Source organism: Dermochelys coriacea, chromosome 5 (genome assembly GCF_009764565.3).
Source record: "Dermochelys coriacea isolate rDerCor1 chromosome 5, rDerCor1.pri.v4, whole genome shotgun sequence".
NCBI lineage: Eukaryota > Metazoa > Chordata > Testudines > Dermochelyidae > Dermochelys > Dermochelys coriacea.
The window spans coordinates 100302233-100325130 of record NC_050072.1 but is presented as its reverse complement, the minus strand read 5'-3'; the positions used below and the strand labels follow the sequence as shown (position 1 = coordinate 100325130).

Here is a 22898-nt window from a genome sequence, read left to right as displayed (position 1 = left end):
TTCAAATATCTGAAGACCACTATCATATTCTGTCCCCCCTCCTCCTTAATCTCGTTTCCAAACTAAACATACGCAGTTCCTTCAGCCTTTGCTCATAGGGATTGAATTCCATCTCTTTGATCATTTTTGTTGCTTGCCTCTGGATCCTTTCCAGTTTGCGTACATTGATGACCAATGTATTGGCCTGAGCTCTGTGTAAGCTTAAAAGATCACCTCTTTCACGAATAGAAATTAGTCCAAAGGAGATATTCCTCACTTCTCTTCATTTACTGTGTTTATAATATGTGGGGTATATGTAAATCTAGTACTACCTGTGTCAGGGCACCTAACAAAGGGTTCGAACTAATAAAGAACAGCTGGAACTGGTGCCTACTTTTAAAAAATCTAGATGACCAGGACCCAGAAGTGTTTGTGAGAACTATTAAACTAGTCTGATTTTTTTTAATCACATTTATAAAATGCTGTGAGGGAGGGTACCTCTGTTTTTAAATTAGTCTTAGCTAGAACTGAAGTAAAACAATCAGATTTTATTTGGAGAAAGGCAGCTGCTACTTGCATCATTGTCCATTGTGATGTTTAAAAGAGATGACGGCAAATAAATGCACTGGAAAGCTGTAGAAATGTTTTGAACTACATCCTTTTTTATTGCAAAACATTTGTTACAGAAATTTCAGAAAGTTCTACTGCAGTAACTGCCAACTTCCGCTTTTTCATTATATATCTAACCACACTGTCTAAAAGTGCATTGTGAATCCAGTAGACCTTTTAAAAAGGACTGTTTTCCCTAGTAATATATATATTTGAATAAATCAAAATTCAAAACCTTCATATTTATAGGAATTTATTTAAAAATGACATTTTAATTGTTTCCCCCTCCTTTTATAAATGTTTGGTATAACAGTTACAAACGATAACCCATATACTACATCATTACATAGCTATTAGTACAGTAATATTGCAAACACTGTTCCAGACAGCAGTAGCAGCATATAGGCTCTCCTCACATAAGACAGCTTCAGGGGTGAAAGGAGGACATACCTTTAATACAGGTTACTGTTGTGCACGCATATTGTTATATTTCAGAGCCATTTCCCCCCTACTGTCATATAAACAAAGTTACCATTTTCCAGCAGCAGCAATATCATAACCAACCATTTTCCTCAAGAGCCTTTTGAAATAAGAACTTTGTGGAACCTTGTTCAGAATGAAAGTGCAGCAGATAACTAGGTTTCACAGCCTATCTGAACTGAAGTTAGGCAGGCCCAGTGGCTCATTCAGTAGACAGTCTGCTGGAAACCTGGTTAAGGACAAAAAGAAAAGGAGTACTTGTGGCACCTTAGAGACTAAGGTGCCACAAGTACTCCTTTTCTTTTTGCGAATACAGACTAACACGGCTGCTACTCTGAAACCTGGTTAAGGACAATGTGTATAATGGCTAGAAGTGATGTAAAGTTGGAAATTCAGGGTCCAATTCTGCTCGTTATTCTGCAGTGAATACACAGTAACTCCACTTGTGTAGACTTCCTGCAGATTTACACCAGTGTAACAAAGATCATAATCTAGCCAACAATCTACCTTGGAAAGGGGAAGAATGGAACATGCTATATTGCTCTCCAAAATGCCACTACAGTTGGCTATAACAGTCATGGGAGTGGAGACAATCACTCCTTTCATGTGCAGGGGTAGTGCTGTGATGTATTCGTTTATGCCAGAGAAGACAGGAGGGTAAATTCTATTGTACAGTAATGAAGGAATTCATCAGCTAAATGCAACCCCCCCAAAGTCCTTTACTTTTGCCCTACTTCCTTATTTGGAATGTGTTCTTCGTTATGTGAGATTGGTGAGGGAGAACTCATGCTACAATACCCTTAGGCTCCTTTCTTAGTATTAACTTAGCTGTCATAATAAATTTACATTAATCTGGTTTTGCTGTCTCAAATGGGCTGATTTGTGCAAAAATGCAAATTTTGTTTTCCTTTTTCTCTTTGTTAGGTGGTGGTGGGTGAGGAGAGAAATTCATAATCCTCACAACCACCTAAATCACAACTACCACTTTGGAAATCCAAGAATGACCACCTCATATTTTCCTTAGTCTCGGTTGTTGAATCCCCTTAAAGTGATAACCTGAGCAAATACAAGAAGACTTTTTTTCTTGTTTTAAACAAACAGTTTAGAGAGAGATTTTTGATCATTTCAGTGAGCTCAGTCCACATTTGTAAATTGATAACTTTTGATTTCAAGAGAACAGGCCTGGTCTCTCCAACTGCAGGAATTAGACCAGTGGTTCTCAACTTATTACACATTGTAGGCTGTATGTGTGGCCCACAATGTGTTACCTGGGCCACAGGGGCCAGGTGGCAGGGCAGCAGCACCTGGACCCTTGCTGTCTTGGCAAGGCAGCTGCCCCCACCCCAGAGCCCTGCCATGTGGGATGGGCCAGCTGCCCAGGGCCCCAGAGCTTGTGGGGTTGGCCAGGGCTCCCGTCCTCGCTGCGCTAGGCAGCAGGGCAGCCCAGACCCTTTAGCACATGCTCTTTTGCGCTGAGCTGGGCCGGGCCACAGCTGTGTGCTACTTGGGCTGCATACGGCCCACAGGCTGCCAGTTGAGAACCGCTGAATTGGACTGAGGTCCTGTCCTGTGAATGGCACTTACTTTTACTATATAAGCCGTTGTTCAAACTTGGTAGACATGCTTTATTTTTGCATTTCCCAGGGGCCAGATAGTTTCTAAGAAACAAATATTCTACTTCTCTTACAAATATTACATCTCAAGTCACCCCCACCCTAACAAAATCATCCATCCCATCCATATACACGGATTCATTTTCACTAGAAGTCTTTAAATCAACATTAATTATCTGGAGTCTAGAGCGATTTTTGCTATGTGGACTAATGAGCCTTTTCTCACTGTTTGTTATGTTTTAGCAATTCGTACCTCATGGCCATTAGTTACCAGACTGTTCTGTGCCAAGAACAGTAATGAAACACCTTATCTTTTCCAAAGTAGAGAGCTAAATGTCTCAGCACTGCTGTAGGTTCACACCTTTGTGTTTAGTACTTCAATTTCATGACATCTTGAAGTGTAGCTTACAAAAAAATAAAAATCAATTTAGTTTGCTTAAAGATTGAACATAATGTAAAAGTCCAAAAATTTGATTTTTTAAATTCCTAACTGGATTCATCATTACAGGCAGGCAATAATAAAATGTTAATCCTCATAGTAGTCCAAAGAAATTCATGGAACAATGCATGCATTTTCATTGACACAAAAAAAGACTGGACTTTAAGGAAGAGAAACTAGTTCAGTCATATCACGTTGTTGTGAAAGAATAATATGCTATAATCCAATATCTAGGACAAGTGTACACCCAACTATAGAATAGCATCACTTAAACTGGAAACAACAGAACAGATTACTATATGAAAATATTTATAAAATACTGTACACTGCTTCCTTAATTGGCCAGCATATGTAAACAAACAGCTAAGTCAACTGAGTTTCAAAATATTATTTAAAGTTCATTTATCTTATCTTTTGCATAACATGCCAGTTCATCGTTCACACTATCACAACTCACCAATCACAGCTCACAGTGGCTCATTAGAGACTTATACATCAGCTCATACAAACATTTACAGTGGTGCTGTACAGGAGGACGTATGAAACATACAGCAGTTATAGATTGTGACCAAAAATGCATAATCCATATATATGCTAACTTGGATAGTGGAATTTAATGTTCAATGCAACATGTGCTATTTTATTGAATGTTACAGATTTAAAAGTATGACTTTATAATGTAATGTTAAAGCTGCCCTGTAACATTCACTATATGATCACATGTCAAAACCATACTGGATTATACATGGGCTATATATATATATATTTCATAAGATATCATTCAATACATAATATATCATATGGCACAAGCTATAGTTATAAGATGATGAAGGTTGAGTTATTTTTTATCTCCACTAAAGAAGTTATAACAACCTGTACCATTCAGTGTTGAGAGGAGGGCAAAATCCTCATCCCGCTGACGTTAACAAGTGAAGATAAACAAAATACTCTACCATCCATCATAATACATGCTATAGAAACCTTATTTTAGGTAAATGGGAAACATTCAGGAAAAGTTTTGACATTTTGGAATTATACTTTTTTATAGTGGAATTTATATATAATGGCAGTTAAAAGAGGTAACTAAAGTGTCCTGGTTCATCATGCTTGGACTTTATGCTCCAGGTCAATAAAGTGCTGTATTCTAATTATTTTACAGCTCCTGGATTGGGAAACCCTTTTACCCCAACAAACTAACAATGAATCACCCAGAGAGGATCTCTGCACCTTGAACTAATAAAGTGATGGGGATGTCTCAAATTAATTCTTCTTATCCATGCTAATCTTATTGATGAAGGTGGAAAAGTCTATAAATAGTTTCAGAAAACATCCTTAAATTAAAAAAGCAATAAAGAAAAAGGCTGATTTAGAGAAACCTTAGGAACAGACTGATACAAAAGTTGGCACATTTGAAACAGACTATTACACAAAAACGGCATTGTCCCTGGGAAAGCTATTGTTTAACAATCAGCCCATCACAAGCACACTTTGTAATTCACTGAGTGACAGGTCAGAAATTGTACCCTTGATCAGTGACACGACAGAAAAGCAGTACATGGACCTCAAGGCAATCAAGTAAACACAGTATGTGGATCAAGCTGAGCCTAGATCACAGAAGGACTGATTTAACAAAGTACGAAAAGGAAATAATTGGTGCACTAACAAATAATGCATTTTGTGTTTAAAAGTCAACATGTTGCATTTGTTTATTTCACCACTTTCCACAAAGTGAGTCACTGCTCACAATTTTTTCCACTCTCTTTGCCTCTTCTCGCGGGTCAGATATTTAATTTTGAGAGAGGGCTTTGTTTCCTATCACTCAGATGCCCCTGGGATGAATTCCTAGAGATAAATTAGGTTGAGACTTTCAAAGATGTCTCTTAGATTTGCGTGGCCAACTCCCACTAAAATTAATGGGTATGGGATGCCTCAAAACCCCATAGGTAACTTTGAAAATCCCACCCACGTTAACATTAATAATAAAGGCCCTGGATCCACATGCATGGTAGCTTTTTTAGAGGCTGTTTTATTTTTAAACTAATGGTCACAGCATTCGCTTCCAAACTTCTCAAGATTAAGCTTTCCCCCTCTAAAATGGTGTGAAATTGTGATCAAATTACTACTTTTAAGGCTCTATTATATGACCAAGAGATGCTATCATAAGGGCAGGAAACACCTTATTAACATCATGAACAAGGTTTTGCACTCAGATGCATAGGACGTATTACTGCTGACTTCATTTGGGGTCCCATACACACAATTGAGGGCAGAAGTTGTATTAAAATGCATGTTGTGGTTTGTTCTATCTTGCTGTTAAATGGAAGCATACTTGCAACTGACGACTTTTGCTGTTAACACATATCAGTTTTCACTTTGGTGCTTTAGCTTACCTCTAAAATCTTTTTTTTATTGTTTTGAGATACTCTGCCAAGAGCATTTTCCATTAAACAACAGTAATCTGAAATCAGATTGCTTGATAAACTTTGTATGTTTGAGTGTTCAGATACAACTGCCTCAATAAGTAAAATGTTAATGCTTGTTTGGGTGAATGATATGAAAAATCAGCAACTTGATGATAGAACAGTAAGAAGAGCATGGTAGCAATTTGGGCAGGGGGATAACAATTAATGGAAGTAATGGAAATCTTGCAGAGAACGGTGAAAATATAATATCACTCCTGCTCTGCTTTGAGCATCTCAGCCCATTATCCTTACTGTTCCATGACATCATTTAATTTAGTGAGACAATATATTAATGACAAATGTGGTAAAAAAATAAATATATACTATTCCACTTGATTACATTCATCCTGAGCTTGGCTCAACTGTACCACAATGCCTCTTTAGTACAGGAAATCACCTGACAATTTTATTTTTTTTACATAAATTCTTCCTTCATTTACATTGCAATACAAAAAGCAGTTCTTTTTCCTTTCCCATCTTGAAAATATAAACTTTTTATGGCACTATAATTCAATACAAAGAGAGACAGGTGAACTATATGATTGTTGCCTTGTTTATCTTTACAATGATCAGTTGCAGAAGTGGGGAAGCTTTAGGATTTGCTTACAGCTCGTTTCTATAGACTACAATGATGCTCTTCCTCAGTCATTGTAATGATAGAACTGATGTAAAAAGAAATCAGTTTAGAGTGTCTCATTTGTATGCTTTTCTTTTTGCCAATTTAGCCCTGTGTCTTAGAAACTCATGAATAATTATGAGAAATCCTAGGATGTAATCTAGTAAAAGGCAGATTTCTGAACCTACTCAAGGCTTCATGAGGGTGTTTTTTTCTTTTCTTTTCTTTTTTTTTTAAATTAAAGCCTTTATAAAGCTTTCCTCCCTCCCTCTTTCCTTAAGTGCAAATGTCAACTCGGTCAGGATCCAGTAACTCAGTGTGCGAAAATGAGATTAACAAAGTACTAACCTGACCAGTGACAGACTCTGACTTTAGTTGACATATATTTTATTCTGCTAAGGAAAATGGACTGGAGAGCAGAAGACTCTTAGACCTCCTGTTATGCATGTCTAGCTGTGCTTGCTTTCAAAGCTAGGGAAGGCACCTGTTCTAGACAGTCTTCTCATAGACAAGTTGTCTCCTCTACTTTCCGGCCTGGATGACTTACTCCTCTGGAATGGATTTCGTGGGCCCGTTGTGTTACGCTGTCTATCAAGTTTATCACTGATAGAATAGCTTTTCCTTGTGTGTGCATACAACATGCTGGACTCATCTGCTGAGTAACTGTTGGCCCTCTCTATTTTTGGAAGTGGTATGTTGTTGGACAGTGTTCTTGCTGTGCTGCTCTCTTGAGGAGACAAGGAAGCCCCCTTTTTGTCTTTGACCTCAATATCCTCATTATCAGAGCTTGGGTGACTTAGCTCTGCTTCTCTCTCTGGGTGGCAGCATCCCAAGTCCTCCACTTTGTCTCCATGATTTCCTGGAAAACTGGATCTTTCTGCAATATTCTGGGGAGCGCTGACACACCTGGTGTCTATGCAGTCTGTAATACTTGTGTACTCCGCTGTTTTGACTGGCACCCCAAGGCTGCTGAAATAGCTCCGAGAAGGAGAGAACATAAAACTATGAGACTTCACAATTGGGGTTTCCTCCAGAATAAATGGGGTAGTAGCCAGATAGCGAGTGCTTTTAGATCGCTCTAAAGTCTGATACAAAGGAGTGTCTGACTCCCAGAGGTTTTGGCTATCTATGATATGTGAATAGTCTGAAGAAAACACTCTTGCTTCCATTGTAGAGGTTTCCTCACAATCAATACTCCTGCCGGAAATTCTGTCACTGGGAGTACTGCTAATATACGCACTGTTAGCTAGAACAGAAGAGACTATTTGAGCCTGCACAGATGGGTCTCCGGTACCAAGTATATTAATAGAACCGTCGAGAGGTTCTATACCAGAATGCAACTCATCCATGGCAGAAACATAAATATCTATGCAAGACGAAGGCCTTCTGGAGTCTGGGGCAATTGACAAAGTGCTTGTGGGGGCTAATGGTACTTTTGCTTCTTTTGATACAGAGTGTGAGCTACTCGCTCGATGCAGGCTCACAGACTTTTCTTTAAAAATATTTTCCAACCTTTCTAACCCACATTTGTCTTTCATATTCACTGCATAGAAAGAGTGGCTTCGCAGGCGGGGCGTGATTGTAGGAGAGGTTGGGGACATTGACTCCTCTCCTGCAGGATCTATACTCTCTTGAAGCTTGTAAGTGTTTCCTTCCTGGCTATTGAAGCTGCTCTGTCTCACAATGTAGGCTGCATCTGTGCAGTCTGAGGAGGTTCTAGATCGTATCTTAGTAGTTTCCCCTCTCTCTATACCAGTCAGCTTGTCTAAGGCTGCAGCCATTCGTCCTGTCAAGTCCTCCAGCTGAGCAAGCCTGACGTCTACAGTCTGAAGTGAAGCCTTCATACAATGTTCTCGTTCATTCACTTCCTCTAGGCGCATGGCCATGTTCTCTACCCTTCAAAAGAAGAATGCATGGGTTATACACAGGGGAGTGATTACTGGTGTCCATTTATTAACCTGCCAAAGTGTATGGGAACAAATAGGGCTTAAAAAGTCCAGGCCAAATCCTCTGTTCTATTCTGATTTTTATATCACCCCATCTGCTGCAAAGCACAGTTAAGGATGGATTAAGTGGCCAAAATGATTTCCCTTTTATAGGAAACTGCAGTAGTGGTGTAGAACCAGAATAACCAGTTCTATGCTACTCACTTGTAGGCCTTGATGTAGGGTGTGCTGGCAGGAGGAAGGGGGTGATGCTCTGCTCTGGCAATCCCCAGCTGCCAGAACTGCTGCTTTGGGTGCTGTTGCAGATGGGCAAAAGTTAGGGCAGCGATGAGGTTGCTATAAATTGTGCTACAGGTCAAAGCGGGATATGGCTGGCTCCAGGATTAAGGGTGTGTGTGTGAAAGTGGAATACAACCAACTTTTGCCCCTGTCCCCTCCTTGGCTTTTCTCTAAGTAGAGCTTATATAGATCTAAGGATCTAGCCTAATTGCTTTGCAGTTTATTTTTAGCTGATGTGATAAAACGATTGTTTTATCAGTTACCTTTAAATACTTTAGTAGATTCAATACAGTAGACCCATAGAAATTAGAGGTGGAAAATACTGAATAAATGGGGTCTGGATTGCACCCCAGTTTAATGGGCATGCAGAGTGGACAACATTTTAGTTTCAGAAGTCTTATCTGAAAGAACAACACACAGCAAACTGTTTAGTACTACACCTCTACCCCTATATAACGCGGTCCTCAGGAGCCAAAAAATCTTACTGCATTATAGGTGAAACCATGTTATATCGAACTTGCTTTGGCCTCGAGCATTTCCGTTATTAATAGTCACTTCCAACCCCGACTGACCCCTCAGAATCCCCAACCCATCCAACCCACCCCGCTCCTTGTCCCGACCGCCCCCTCCAGAGAGTCCCCCATCCCTAATCATCCCCAGGACCCCACCCCCTGGCCAACCCCCTGTCCCCTGACTGCCCCGACCCCTATCCAAACCCCCACCCCCTGACAAGCCCCCCGGAACGCCCATGCGCTATCCAATGCCCCCGTTCCCCGTCCTGACCGCCCTGCCCCCAGAACCTCCAAACTATCCAACCTGCCCTGCTCCCTGTGCCTTGACCGCCCCCCGAGACCCTCTGCCCCTTATCCAACCCCTGGGCCCCAGCCCGGCACCCTTAACATGCCGCTCAGAGCAGTGTGTCGGAGCTAGACATGCTGATCAACCGGAGCGTGCAGCCCTGCCCCCCAGAGCGCTGCTTTACCACGTTATATCGGGTCACGTTATATCGGGGTTGAGGTGTATATGTATCAGACTTGGAAAGATGAATGGCTAAATAAACACTGCTGAGATTTGAAGCTGTGGTTTGGAGGAACGTCACTCTTCCCAAGTTGTTTTTTGACCACTAAACTACCCCTTCTAGTCAAAGGAAACAAAAATGTTTGGGGCAAAAGGCCTATCCCACTTCAAGCATAAGATATAATCCAATATTAGAGAATATTCAACCTACTAATTCCTACTGGAATCAATTTTTCCATATAATTTAACAATTTAACAAAATGTTCTGGTTTTAAAATGCAAATTTTATATACTTCTTAGCCAATGACTGAATGCACACATTCAACCTGTAAAATAACTCTTCTATGATGACATATCTAACTTTAAAATTTAGGGATATAGAAGATACTGAACAAGTGGAAACTCTGATCCCATTGAGCTCATGGGGAATTTTGCCATTGATTTTAATGGTGGGCTCTGGAATGAAGCAATGCAATTAGAGTCAGTTTGTAGACAGCCAGTGTATAGTAAGGCAGGGTGATTTGTGCCTCTTTGTTTTAGGGAGCAGCCTGGTTTTTTTTTCTCTCTGTTTGTTTAGGTTCTTGTGTGTTATTGTTCTGAATTCTAGGAAATAAAGTAGTGTTACATTGCAGCCTTCCAGCAAGACTATTTATGTTTTTATCTAATTTCTCTGAGTGTATGCTGATGCATAACAGTAGGGACCATGTCTGGATACATATTTGTGACCAGTTAATACATTCTGGTTCCAATCTTGATTGGAGTCTTTGGATGCTACAGTCAGAGACAATGCGTGTGGAGGGGAGCACATGCCCTCTCCCCAGATTTCTGTTTCATTTAGCTAACTGCCTGGAGTCACTGGCTCAAGCCACCTGGCATTGCTGCTCACCTCTCCAAACGTTCCTCTGCTCACCCTAGGGGGTGGGACACAGTCTATTTTAGATCCAGTGGCAAGGTGTGGGGTGGTCACATATTGCCCCAGTACCTTTAAATTGTGCCCTCCCCATCAACAGTCATGCAGGGCCTCTGGTTACAGTAATAGTTAATTTTAAATATTTTGAGAGGAAAGATAGCCCAGTAGTTAAGGATCCAGCTTGGGATGTGGGACACCATGGGTCAAGTGCCTATGCTTTCTGTGGGACCTTGGGCAAATCGTTTAAGGATAGATTTTTAAAAATAATCTTTGGGAGTTAGGTGAAGCTAAACCTAATATCTTAAGTGCTATTAAGGTCTGATCCTCATCTTTTTGGAGTCAATGGCAGGTTTTTCTATTGACTTTAAGACAGGACTGGACTGTTAATTAGGAAGGAATATTTGCAGGGTGGACTGATATGATGGCTGCATATATTTTAAGCAAAATAATTTAACCTCATGTAAATATATAATGCTATACTGATTGAAATGAACTGCTGGCAGTAGTATATTGTTTATGAAAGAAGGATTCCAAAGAGAATGTGTTGTAACTCTTCTGCAGTAGAAAGTCCATGTAAAAACATATCAATCCCACCTCGCTCTCCCTCATGGTCTCCAGGAGATTGAACAAGGCTTGCTTTTCTAGTTAGTATAATCGGAAGAACTACCTTAGAGCTTGTGTTATTTTTCATTCTCATCTCCTGAAGTGTGCATTATTAACACATAGATATTATTGTGATTAATGCCTTTGAGAGAACCTGCTAAGTAGGTAGGTAGATACTTTTCTAAGTTATTTGACTGGTGTGCCCCATGAACATTTGGGATTACTAAAATATTGTTTTATGTTTTTTTCCAGGTTCAGTTTTTTATTATAGGATGCTATAACTGGTCAGAGTAGGAAAGATTCTACACACAGACCAAGTTTGAACTCTTTTGTGGGGTGTTTTATTGTAAATCCAAATACTAAATATAAAGCATGTCTGCTCAAACACAAATGCCAGAGGGCTTTCCCTTCAGCCACAGCCTAAGGTAAAGGTGTAAGTTGTGACTTGATTCAGAGAAGGCTGAAGCAAAAGACCAAGGCTCTGGTCCAGCAAACACTTAAGCACATGTATAACTGTAAAATCAATGGGAATACTCACATGATTAAAGTTAAGCATATAAGCAAGTTTTGTAGGATTGGGGCCTAAGTATGGTTGACTTCCACCACAGTATAGGAACTCCCACCCCAATTCTTTTCTCAATTTCTTCTTTCTTCCTAGAGATTGTTTCCCCTGATTCTCACTGCAAGACTCTGTCCTGCTCTCACATTCCCCCACCAACTCCTCACAATGCATCTCCTCTTATAGTATTGTTGAGGAAGTTCATTCATTCATTCCCCATAACTAGCCTGCCTGCACCTATAGCATGTAACTATTGTCCTTTCTCAAGCTAGGCCACAGAACAGACTGTGTAAACCCAAAATGTTCAATCGGATGTTTAAGAAGCAAAGGCATCAATCCTGAATGAGGTGTGCAGCACATGAAGTAATGATACTCAACAGAGTCTGACTGGGGAGGCTGTCAGGGAGCCTGCTTCTGAGCCATCTGGCCCACGTGCAAGGCAAGACAGCAGCTCTGACTGACAGTACTAGCTTACAGTCCTGTAGGGATTTGATGGTACTGTAGGACTGGGCATAGCAGAGTTCTGCTGTACCACTCATATGTCCTCCCCTTCCTTATGCTAAGGGTTGGAGAGGGAGGAGTGGCTTATTCAGGAGGTGGCAGAGCTGCCTTCTTTTGGCTTCTTGCTGGGAGAGAGTTCCCCAACTCAGGAGGAATTCTCCACAGGCCTCTCTTGCTGTTTCACGTCCACTTTATGTCACACAAAGTAGATTTAGTGGACTCGACCTATTATTTTGTGGACCTTGCTTATAATTTAAGTTTTTAATGGATGTAATGCTCTATGTATTCTGCTACAGGATAATGACCAGGTATTGTGATAGAAAAGCGAGAGGGTGTGTAAGCTTCTGTGTCCTGCAACTTATTAACAATTTCTATTGAGATGGCCCTGAGTTATGTAGCTTGGATCTGGAGCGACTTTTGAACATTCCTCAGTTTGGGGAAAGAGTAGAGGGGTTAGATTTATGTTTCTGGGTCAGAACAATTGGATAGAGTCTGGGTCCAGATCCAAATTTTTCCCGTGTTCAAGATAGCTGGGAATGGACTGGGACAGCTCTGTGGTTCTGGTTCATAAAGTGTCTTTTAATAACTGGGACTATATAAGATTCTAAGCATCTCAAATCTTTAATGTATTTATCCCCTGTGAGGAAGAAAATTACTGTTACGTCCATTTTACAGATGGGGAACAGGGGCACAGAAAAGCTAAAGTCACAAAAGAAAGTCTGTGGCAAAGCTGAGATGGAACCTGGGTCTTCCATGTTTTATGTTAGTCCCTAACCACTGGACTATCCTTCCTCTTTAATGTACTTTCATAAAAGTGTGTTGTTTGAGAATACAGTTCTCAGCCAGGAATGCAGATGGTTAAGGGGATATACGATATGCTAGTCCTGTTCTTAGCTGGATTTACTTTCAAAGCTGAAATAAAACTAAAATATGTTTCTATGCCAGTATAAAGCACTTTTTAAACCTGGGTTGCATCAGATGTAGTGCTGTGAGGATGCAGCATAGGTGGAAGAGAGTTTCTTCTTGAAATGAATTCACAACCATCACTCTCATTGTCTCTCTAAGAAAAACTTAACCAGAAGGAATTAAAGAGTTTTCATTGGCTCGTATGAATTAGTTATTAATAGACTGACTGGATGTTGACCTGAAATATTTATTGAGACCAATGCCTTAAGTCAATAGACATGATCTGTGATGGCGAACTCAAATTTACCTAAATTGCTCAGATACAGTGGTTCTGAGGGCTACATAAAACACCCATTTAAACAGAGAGAGGAGAGAGTTCTGAGAACTATGTTGGGAATTTACCAGGAACCTGAGGCTGCACAGAATTTACATAAAATGGAGTTGATTGCAGTTACCTTCATCTTTAATACAGAGAGAGTGAGTCCGTAAATTCTATGGTGAAATTCTGGTCCAATTGAAGTAAATGGCAAAACTCCCATTCCACTCCACAGGTCCAGACATCCAGTGCTCTTGACCGCTCTAAGTGGGCTACACCTCAGTGCTAAAGTTACAGGTTGCCTTAAAGAACCTAATAGCCACATTGGGCCTCCAGGTTATATTTTGCCCACCTGTGTTCTAGGGCTATGATTTGAAAAACTCAGATACAAGAAGAATGCATGGATTTGTTATTTTCTAACTGAGCTGGTTAAATGTTTTATAGTTTCAAAATCTGGATGAAAATTAGTAAAAAAATTTGAACATTTTCCAACCAGCTGCAGTTTCTAGGCTGTGAAGAATAATTTAAAAAGTAGCCTCAAGCAGTTCCCTCACCAAGGAGAGGAAAAAAGAGTAGCAATGGTAACAGGAACACATTTAAAGATACATACTATATAGAACAGTTGCGGACAAACTTTTTGTCCTGAGGGCCACATCTGGGTATGGAAATTGTATGGCGGGCCATGAATACTCACGATATTGGTGTTGGGGTGCAGGAGGGGGTGAGGGGTTTGGAGTGTAGGAGGGTGCTCTAGGCTGGGACCGCAGGGTTCAGAGGGGGCTCTAGCCTGGGGCAGGGAATTTGGGCACAGTGGGGAGGTGAGGGCTCCCGCTGGGGGTGCAGGCTCTGGGCTGGGGATGAGGACTTTGGGGTGCAAGAGGGTGCTCTGGGCTGGGGCTGAGGGGTTCGGAGGGCGGGGAGGATCAGGGCAGGGGCACAGAGGGTTGGGGCCCAGGAGGAGGTCGGGGTGCAGGCTCTGGCTTCCCCTTCTTACCTCAAGCAGATCCCGGAAGCAGCAGCATGTCCCGCCTCCAGCTCTGTGCGCTGCCCCGTCCACAGGCACTGCCCCTGAAGCTCTCATTGGCCACAGTTCCCGGCCAACGGGAGCTGTGGGGGTGGCACTTGGGGCAGGGGCAGCTTGTGGAGCCCTCACAAGCTCCTCCTATACGTAGGAGCCAGAGGGGGACATGCTGCTGCTTCCAGCATGGAAGGTTGGAGCTGCGTGGAGCTGCGGCATGAGCCTGTGGAGTGGTCCCCGACCCCACTGCCCAGTGGGAGCTCAAGGGCCGGATTAAATTTGCTGGCAGGACGGATGTGGCCCGTGGGCTGTAGTTTGCCCACCCCTGATATAGAATGAACCGAACCAAACCAAACCAAAAATCACCTTTCAGAAGTGACGCGGATTCTTTCATCATTGGAAGAATTAAATCTATCATCCTTTTCTCTAAAATATTCTTCTATGCACTGCTCCTCAAAGTCATGCACTTTTTTTAGTTCGTCTTCAGTTATGAACAGTTCTGTGGGAATTACAGGAGGAATGTGACATTGACAAAGCAGAAATTTATAAGAAACAAAGTCCTGGTTTTTATTATTGTAGACTGTTGGCGAAACTTTCAAAAGCAATCTCCAAGGCTGTATCTACATCATACACTTGTATGAGAATCAGCTACTAAATTAGTGCACTCAGCCATCAATCAGGCAGATAAATATTGTGCACACAAAACTATTGCTGTGAATTTTAGCAGTTGGATGAATATCACTTTGAAATGTCCTATCTTTTTACAAAATCATTATTAGGGTTTAATGAACTAGTTAAAACAAAGAAATAAGGCCTGGACCTTAGCCAAATTTGAACCATTTTTTGTTTGGGTAAGTTCTCCTATTTCTAACTTCTCCCAAACAAAGATCCTTAATTGTACTTAAATTTTTAGTATCTCTTCTGGGCCAGGTGCTGTTTTCAAAACTTTCACGTCTCAGGGTTCCCTGTTGTCAAGTGGAGGGAAGAGGGCATGTTTGTATATCAAGCAGTGGTAAGGGAGAGGGGAAAATTTAATACATTCTGCTGGTTTTCTCTAAGGGTGGGAGATGCACTGAGAAAATTAAATAATTAATTTCAGTTAGTATTTGTGTGTGTATGTAGTTGTTTCTCACTGAAAAGGTTATTGTAGAGCTGAGTTCAGTTTACATGCCCTCCAAACTCTAAGAACCACCAAATGAATTTGAAAGTCACGCTTTTTATATACAGGTATAAACTGGTTGAACCTTACTTAGTCCATAGTCTCTCTCATCTTGGTCACTTTCATGTTTCCGCCATCTGCAGCAGAGGTGTTGGAAAATCATAGTCATGTGGCTGAAAACAATCAGAGGTGGTGGTAGGACTGGCCTTTCATGAAATGTCATGATTAATTGATACCTCTGAAATTTCCACACTTGGTTGGATATAGATTTGACTTCAAAAAATGTGTTGCTAAAAGAAAAGAGAGAGGGGGAAAAAAGGAAAATAAAGTGAGATTGAAACCATCTTTGGGTATTCCCCCACATGATAATACAGTACCTAGTTAGACAGATTTCACATAGTGTCAAAGCCCATCATAAAAAACAGGGTAAGATTCACTGTTATCTCCTCAAGAAAGCACAATGACTGTACCAGCAGTTTCAAAGATATGCTGGTTATGAATGACAGAATATGAATACTTAACACTTTACAGTTAGGCTCATGCAGTTAGGCTCATGAAGTGAGTAAGTGTTATTATTCACATTTTATGTATGGGTAAAATGAAGCAATGAAGGATTAAGTGAACATGTGCGATAGTTGAGATTAGAACGCAGAACTTCCTTGCTCTCTGTCCCAGTGGATCTCTGTAGTTTGGATACCACAAATTCTGAAGAACTATACAACCACCACATACCCTGGAGACAGGGCTGGACCTACACCAGACAGCGCCCAAGGTGAGGAGCGTCTTTTGTAACTCCATTTGTTACACTTTTGAATATCTTATTTTTTATTGCATTTGTAATCCATGTCATGATTTTGATGCATGATTTGCATGAATGATTTATCCCTGTCATAAAAGAGGATAAATTTGCATGCTAGGATCTATAAATCTGTATTTTATTTCATGTCCTATATAAACCAATTAAAAAAATTCATTTTCTCTAAGCTTGTAGAAACTTTTTAATTTTAAGAATAACTGAAATGTACTAACATCAACACCTGAAACATTTTACTTCAAACATTCTATTTTCTCTTTTGTCGCTAACAACAAAAACAGCCACCCCCCAAGCCCAATACCCCAAAGCAGTCACCTGCCCCTAAATCCGGCCCTGCCTGGAGATTCTGTCATGCCCACCTATAATAAATCTCCCCTGAAACTGATTCCAAACCCCAGTCTACAGCACAGCAGTCTGCAAAGGCTGCCATGCTGGCCAAATCACCATTGTGACCCAAGGACCTCTGGATGGAGTACTGGGATCCCATGGGTTCATCAAAAGCATGTCATCAAAGGCCTGGATCACACTGGTCAGCATAACCATTGCAAAATGTATGTATGGATGTTGTATAAGGAGTTGTGTGTATATACTTAAAATTATGTTCTTAAGGTCTATGATTAAGGACTGGTCACCAGAAAGGTGATAAGCAGGTTTTCTTTCAGGTGGTAGTGAGTGCCTCATAACCTAGGGGGCCCCAGGGAAACGTCACAATCATAACTCCCTGAATCCATATGTATCAGTATTCCACTCACTTAAAAACAGCAATGAGGAGGTTCACCAGAAGAATATTTGCAACCAAGAGGTAGCATGCCATGATGGCAGGAACGATCCATGCTCCTGTCTTGCAGGGGGGCAGCTGGATTATTTTGCCATCCTCTCTGGTTTCATTTTGGCCGCAGGGAGCTGGGAAGAAACAGTATAAACAAACGAATGAGAATGTAACCTTATTTTCAGCTCTCCTTACAAAAGCATTTAAATATTTATGAAGAAGGTTTTTTTCCCCCCAAAAAATCTTCCAAAGCACAGTGGGATGATGCTTCCCCAAGAGGTTTGACTATATACTTGCCTCATGCTGTGATCAAACACCTGTCAAATTCACTACAGATTATACAAGCTACTGCTCTGATATTGAATGTTCTTCTGTTAGCAGCATCAAGATTTTCCCTGAGAAATTTCAGGAAGTCTATATGGTTTGAGTGATTTTAGTTGCAGCTGCCTGTCCCTCATTGACCTGTCAAGATGCTTCTGAAATAGTGCTATGTACTGGTGGTAATTAGAGGTTTGCATGTTAACTGACCCAAATGCTTATTCCTATGAGCTAACATTTATTTTCTATTGGGAATAAATATTTAGGCTTTTGCTAATTGATAGAAGGGACTGCAAATCAATAGCACAAAGTAATATATGAAATTATTTGGCCATTGCTGTACACAAGAATCTAAGAAGCACCATGATAATGTTTGTAATGACCCTCTGCTATAAAGGACTTTTGACTGCCTGCCTAGAATAATGCAGGAAACAATCAAGTATTATTGTACCAGGTATAGGAACATGGAGGCAGTGGAGCTGCCCCCAGTTTATTTTCTGAATGATTTAGATTCAAATACACTCTGTACTAGTTTTTTGGAAGTCGGGAGAGGAGGGATAAAATATTACTTTTTAAGTTCTCTGATAAAGTTTTGGCCAGACTCCCATTTATAAATGTGAGTTCAGTACATAACTCTGGTTGGCCTTTTGGTCTCAAGCGTTCTATGTATTCTTTCTAACCCACTGCAGCACCCTGCATTATTCAGATCTGCTTTTAATGACAATGTCAAAAAATAAGTATCCAAAATCTGATAGCGGCCACGCTATTTTGATCCATTTAATACTGTAGTATTTGGTAACGGTGCAGTTTGAAGATCAGCAGCAAGAGAAATGAAGTGCTGAGTAGCCTTTTGTGAAGATCAGGTTCCTTATTTTCATGACATGCCCGCTGTCTACCAAGATTGGCTTGGGCAGCCATGTTTTTAAAGGTGTCTTAGCTGTCAGGGAAAAGGCATGTAATGTCAGAGTGCCTTCTTTGTTTTTGGTTCCTTGAGCAACTTAAAGTGCTGAGCCTGGTAACACGTGGTGGTTCCTGTTGCCTGACCCGTTTCATGCTGGCATGTAATTTTCCTATACCTTAAGATTCATCCTGAATAAGCAACTTTTTGGGTTCCTCAAGGGAACCACTGAAGAAGTGGCTTACATATACCCCTTCAAAGATACAATGGACATTATCAATAGCCTTCCATCATTCCCTCCATTAAGGTGGGATTTTTCAAAATCCCACCCCCCAGAAGTAAACAGGATGTTAGGAATCATTAAAAAAGGGATAGAGAGTAAGATGGGGAATATCGTATTGCCCTTATATAAATCCATGGTATGCCCACGTCTTGAATACTACATACATATGTGGTCCCTTCATCTCAAAAAAGATATACTGGCATTAGAAAAGGGCAACTAAAATGATTAGGGGTTTGGAACGGGTCCCGTATGAGGAGAGATTAAAGAGGCTAGGACTTTTCAGATAGGAAAAGAGGAGACTAAGGGGGGATAGGATAGAAGTATATAAAATCATGAGTGGTGTAGAGAAAGTGAATAAGGAGAAGTTATTAACTTGTTCCCATAATATAAGAACTAGGGGCCACCAAATGAAATTAATGGGTAGCAGGTTTAAAACAAATAAAAGGAAGCTCTTCTTCACTCAGTGCATAGTCAACCTATGGAACTCCTTGCCTGAGGAGGTTGTGAAGGCTAAGACTATAACAGAGTTTAAAAGAGAACTGGATAAATTCATGGAGGTTAAGTCCATTAATGGCTAATAGCCAGGATGGGTAAGGAATGGTGTCCCCAGCCTCTGTTTATCAGAGGGTGGAGATGGATGGCAGGAGAGAGATCACTTGATCATTACCTGTTAGGTTCACTCCCTCTGGAGCACCTGGCATTGGCCACTGTTAGTAGACAGGATATTGGGCTGTCGATGGACCTTTGGTCTGACCCAGTGTGGCCGTTCTTATGTTCTTAAAAGTACTCAGCATTGGCCTAACATTGCTCCTAGTGAAGTCAATGGAGTTTTACCACTGACTTCAGTGGGAGCAGAGTTAGGCAAACACTGAGTGCTTCTGAAATTCCCCCCCCAAATCAACAAATCTGTGACGTACAAATCTAGTATGATTTCTGTTCAAAATGTTTATTCTGGGCCTGACCCCAAGCTCACTGGAGTCAATTGTGGATGATATTGTGGTGTTAGTCATGTGGTATCAAGTAGCCCTGAGGCCTTGTTTTTTTGGGGCAGCATGTGAAGATTTTATACTATTAAATCTGTACTTGATGCAGTTGTATGGGAGACGTCAACGTTTGACGTACTATCCCAGGTCAAAATATATAACCACCACCCACAGAAAAGGCATTACATTGCCAGAACAAGCAATACCCCACACACCAATAACACCCTTCTGTAAAGGCTGTGCTGTGCTTGTGGGCATGTACACATGCTAATGATCATTATTAGTCTTCCCCACATAGAGGGGAGAAAAGAACCCTCTCTCTCTGGGATGAATTCAAAGAGAATAATTCTTCAAACAACATGCTATTTACAGATCTTTTCAATTAGCTGCTTATTTAATGTTTCCTTTAGCTTGTCAAACTGTAGTTTCATGTAGGCATCAAGGGCTCTGCCTTGAGACTTGTGGAGGATTTTCTGTGAAGTGCTGATTGATCTCAGCCTCCATTCAACAGCGGTTGAGGGCACTCAGCACTTATCAGGATCAGGAAATAAACGAAGTGCTTTTAAAATTCTGTTGGGCAGGGGGGCCAGCATTGATTTATGTGCATGCATTGATTTCAAGCTACGATAGTTCAGCAGGATACTAAGTCTAATTCATAACTTGGCCCTATAAAGACTCCAGATCAGTAACAAAATAAACACACATAATCAGTTGCTATAGCACGTGAAGGATGCTGAGGATAGCTACACAGGAAGAATAATCTCGCTCTATCACACTGACAGAAATTTCTCAAAGGCGTATTTTGTATCATACGTCAGGGAAATCAAAAGCTTAGCCCAAACTCTGTTTTTCTAATTACCAAAAAAAAAAATCCAGCTTTAATTATCTAGACAAAAAGGATTTCTCCAGCCTCCTTTAATATAGACCGCCTCTCTCAGAGGATTTCGAATGCCATTAATGCAGCCCTGTCAGTTTATGCAGTTTATGCATACAGTACGCTGGACAATTAGACTGAGTATGACAACCGCTCTCCAACTCCTTTCATGCCACAAGAATTACATATACATGGGTGTTTGGTTTCCCCATACAGGTTTCCAAAGGCTTCCTGCCTATGCCTGTTGTGTTGGAGTCAGCTGACTTTAAGTGACAACTCAATATTAATTTTGTGTGGCACTGCCTGGGCAGCTAACCTGCTGGAATCAAGCATACCTCTCAACCTCCAGATCTGCCTGAAACAATTAAATTGTGTGACAAATGACCCAAATATGGAACACCTGTGTTTTGTTGCACATCACACCAGAACTGACTGTTTACAATGTTTTAAACTATACAATAGGATTATTTTCATTGCTTCCTAAATAAATCCATTTGTTTAAAAAGAAAACAAGAAAAACGAAATTCTACCATATACAACCATAAGAAGCATGCAGATCACCAGCGCAGCCCTCTACCACTTGAACAAGATGCGTCACCCTCCATGTGGGCCAGCTTTGGGGGCAAAGTGACACACTGTGTTACACAACTATTTGCAAGTCAACAGTAGGATGGTGGGGGATCAGAATTAATTGATTCTGTTCTTGCCCCTAGGAGAAAAGCATGGTTTAGTGGTTGAAGATGGGTTAGCCAAGTACATAGATTTGGTATGTTCATTCTGAAAGGCAGCATAGCTCAGCCTTGGGTCGATTGTCATATAGACCTGCGTTTTATTTCTAGTTCTACTGGGTGTGATCTTGTCCAAATCTTAGTTAACTTATTTGTGAGATGGGGAGAAGGATACTTGTCTCCCTCTTACATAGGCTAAGGGAGAGATCTGAGGACATGCTCAATAATAATGGCTATGAAGTGCATAGAAATATGAACAGCAGGCAGTGCCAGAGGTAACCTTAGAACCCATGGTCTCCTAGCTCCCAGTCCAGGGCAGCCTCCCCAAGCCAAAGGTCATTTTTCCTGTCTCTGATGCATGGACCATCACCTGCTTTGGTGTTGCTATGGAAGAGGGTGTTTCGCTTGAAATGTACCACAAAATCTGCGCTCCTTGAGAAGTCTGTGATCATATACTTACAAATAACAAGCAAAACACCCTGTGCTTCAATTTGTGGTCTGAAATGTCCAATCTATGTGACAGGGGTGTCTGCAGCAATACAATGAGATGTGTAGGTCCAGTGTGAGCATATGCTACAAAAAAACACCCTAGGGATAGTGAGAAGCATGGAGGCACAGGTGGAATGATTCCAGTACCACAGAAGTCTCTCATGCTGTGAAATACAGTAATCTGTGACTAGGTGTGCTACACTGCATGACTGTGTTTAAAAGAGATTATATTAAAATAAAATTAACACAATTAGCATTCTCTTTAGACAATAAATATACATGCTCATACTGGCATAAGAAGAAGACAAGAAAACATCAGAGTTCTATTCAGCCATTTAAAAATAGAGTTTGATAAATGCATTTATTTTGCATCATTTAAGGCAGAATGAAATCATGATGGCAAACATTTTCAAAACAGAGTTGCAATGTTTGTTTCAGATTGTGTGCTTATGTTTGTGCATGCTATGGCCCTGATTCAGCATAGTACTTAAGCATGTTAAGTGTTTTGCTGATTCAAGGCCTTTTACAACAACTGCATGTGTATACTAGGTGACTGCACATACACATGACTAGTTGGATACCTAGGTACAAATTAAATGAAGGTAGGACATTGAGCATAGATCTCAGAGCTATGCTTTTAATAATTTGGCTTTTCAGGGCCTAGCTCTAATTTCAGTTACACATGTGCAACTTCACTAAATTTTAGGACACTGTATCCCGACATCAGTAGAAACAGTTATTTTTTGCATCCTTTGTTTCTTCTTTCATAATCCCCTCCTATGCTTATTTTCCCTTTCCATGTTCACTTTTGCAGCTTCCTGTACAAGCCTTTCCTCCTAGCTCCCTAGCCCTTCCTTTTTTCTGGCCAGCTTATAACATGAGAGCAAACAGCTGTAACCCACATCTCTGAGTGTTTCAGGCCTAAAGCATCTGCAGAATTTAGGCCAAGGGCTATGTTTACTCCAAGGTCTATTTCTCTAATATAATTACACCAGACATGACATGGGCATTGCTAATTTTTAATGTGCATTCGGCTGAGGGCTTGTGAAAGGACAGTTGCAAATCTCCTCCCACATCTGCCATCCCAAAAGAGAAAGGGAAGGATACTACTTAGTAGCAAAAACAATTTCTGTATAAAAGCTTTTCATTTAAAAACGGATAAGGTCTCTATAATTCAAGGTATGTTAGAAAGAACTTCTTAATGGGCACCTATAGTCATGTTTCTCAAGATGAAGACAAAAATATGAATATTAAGTAATGAATAATATTTTTGTGAAGCTCCAGAAATCTGAAATGTACTTATATCCTCATCCTTATGAATAACTAGGTG

General features: G+C 40.8%; 1 protein-coding gene across 5 annotated transcripts in view; it reads right to left on the bottom strand.

Annotated features, from left to right (window-relative positions):
• Positions 1-615: 615 nt before the first annotated feature.
• Positions 616-22898, bottom strand: part of TRPM3 (transient receptor potential cation channel subfamily M member 3) — a 412959-nt gene continuing 390676 nt past the window's right edge. For all 5 annotated transcript variants that reach the window (XM_043514673.1, XM_043514672.1, XM_043514674.1 and 2 more), the window contains 5 exons: positions 16979-17129; positions 15503-15702; positions 14620-14752; positions 1410-8094; positions 616-1297 (listed from right to left, as the gene is read on the bottom strand). In XM_043514673.1, coding sequence (XP_043370608.1) covers positions 6648-8094; positions 14620-14752; positions 15503-15702; positions 16979-17129 — 1931 coding nt within the window. In that variant the 3' untranslated portion in view covers positions 616-1297; positions 1410-6647. The remainder of the gene's footprint in view (positions 1298-1409; positions 8095-14619; positions 14753-15502; positions 15703-16978; positions 17130-22898) is intronic.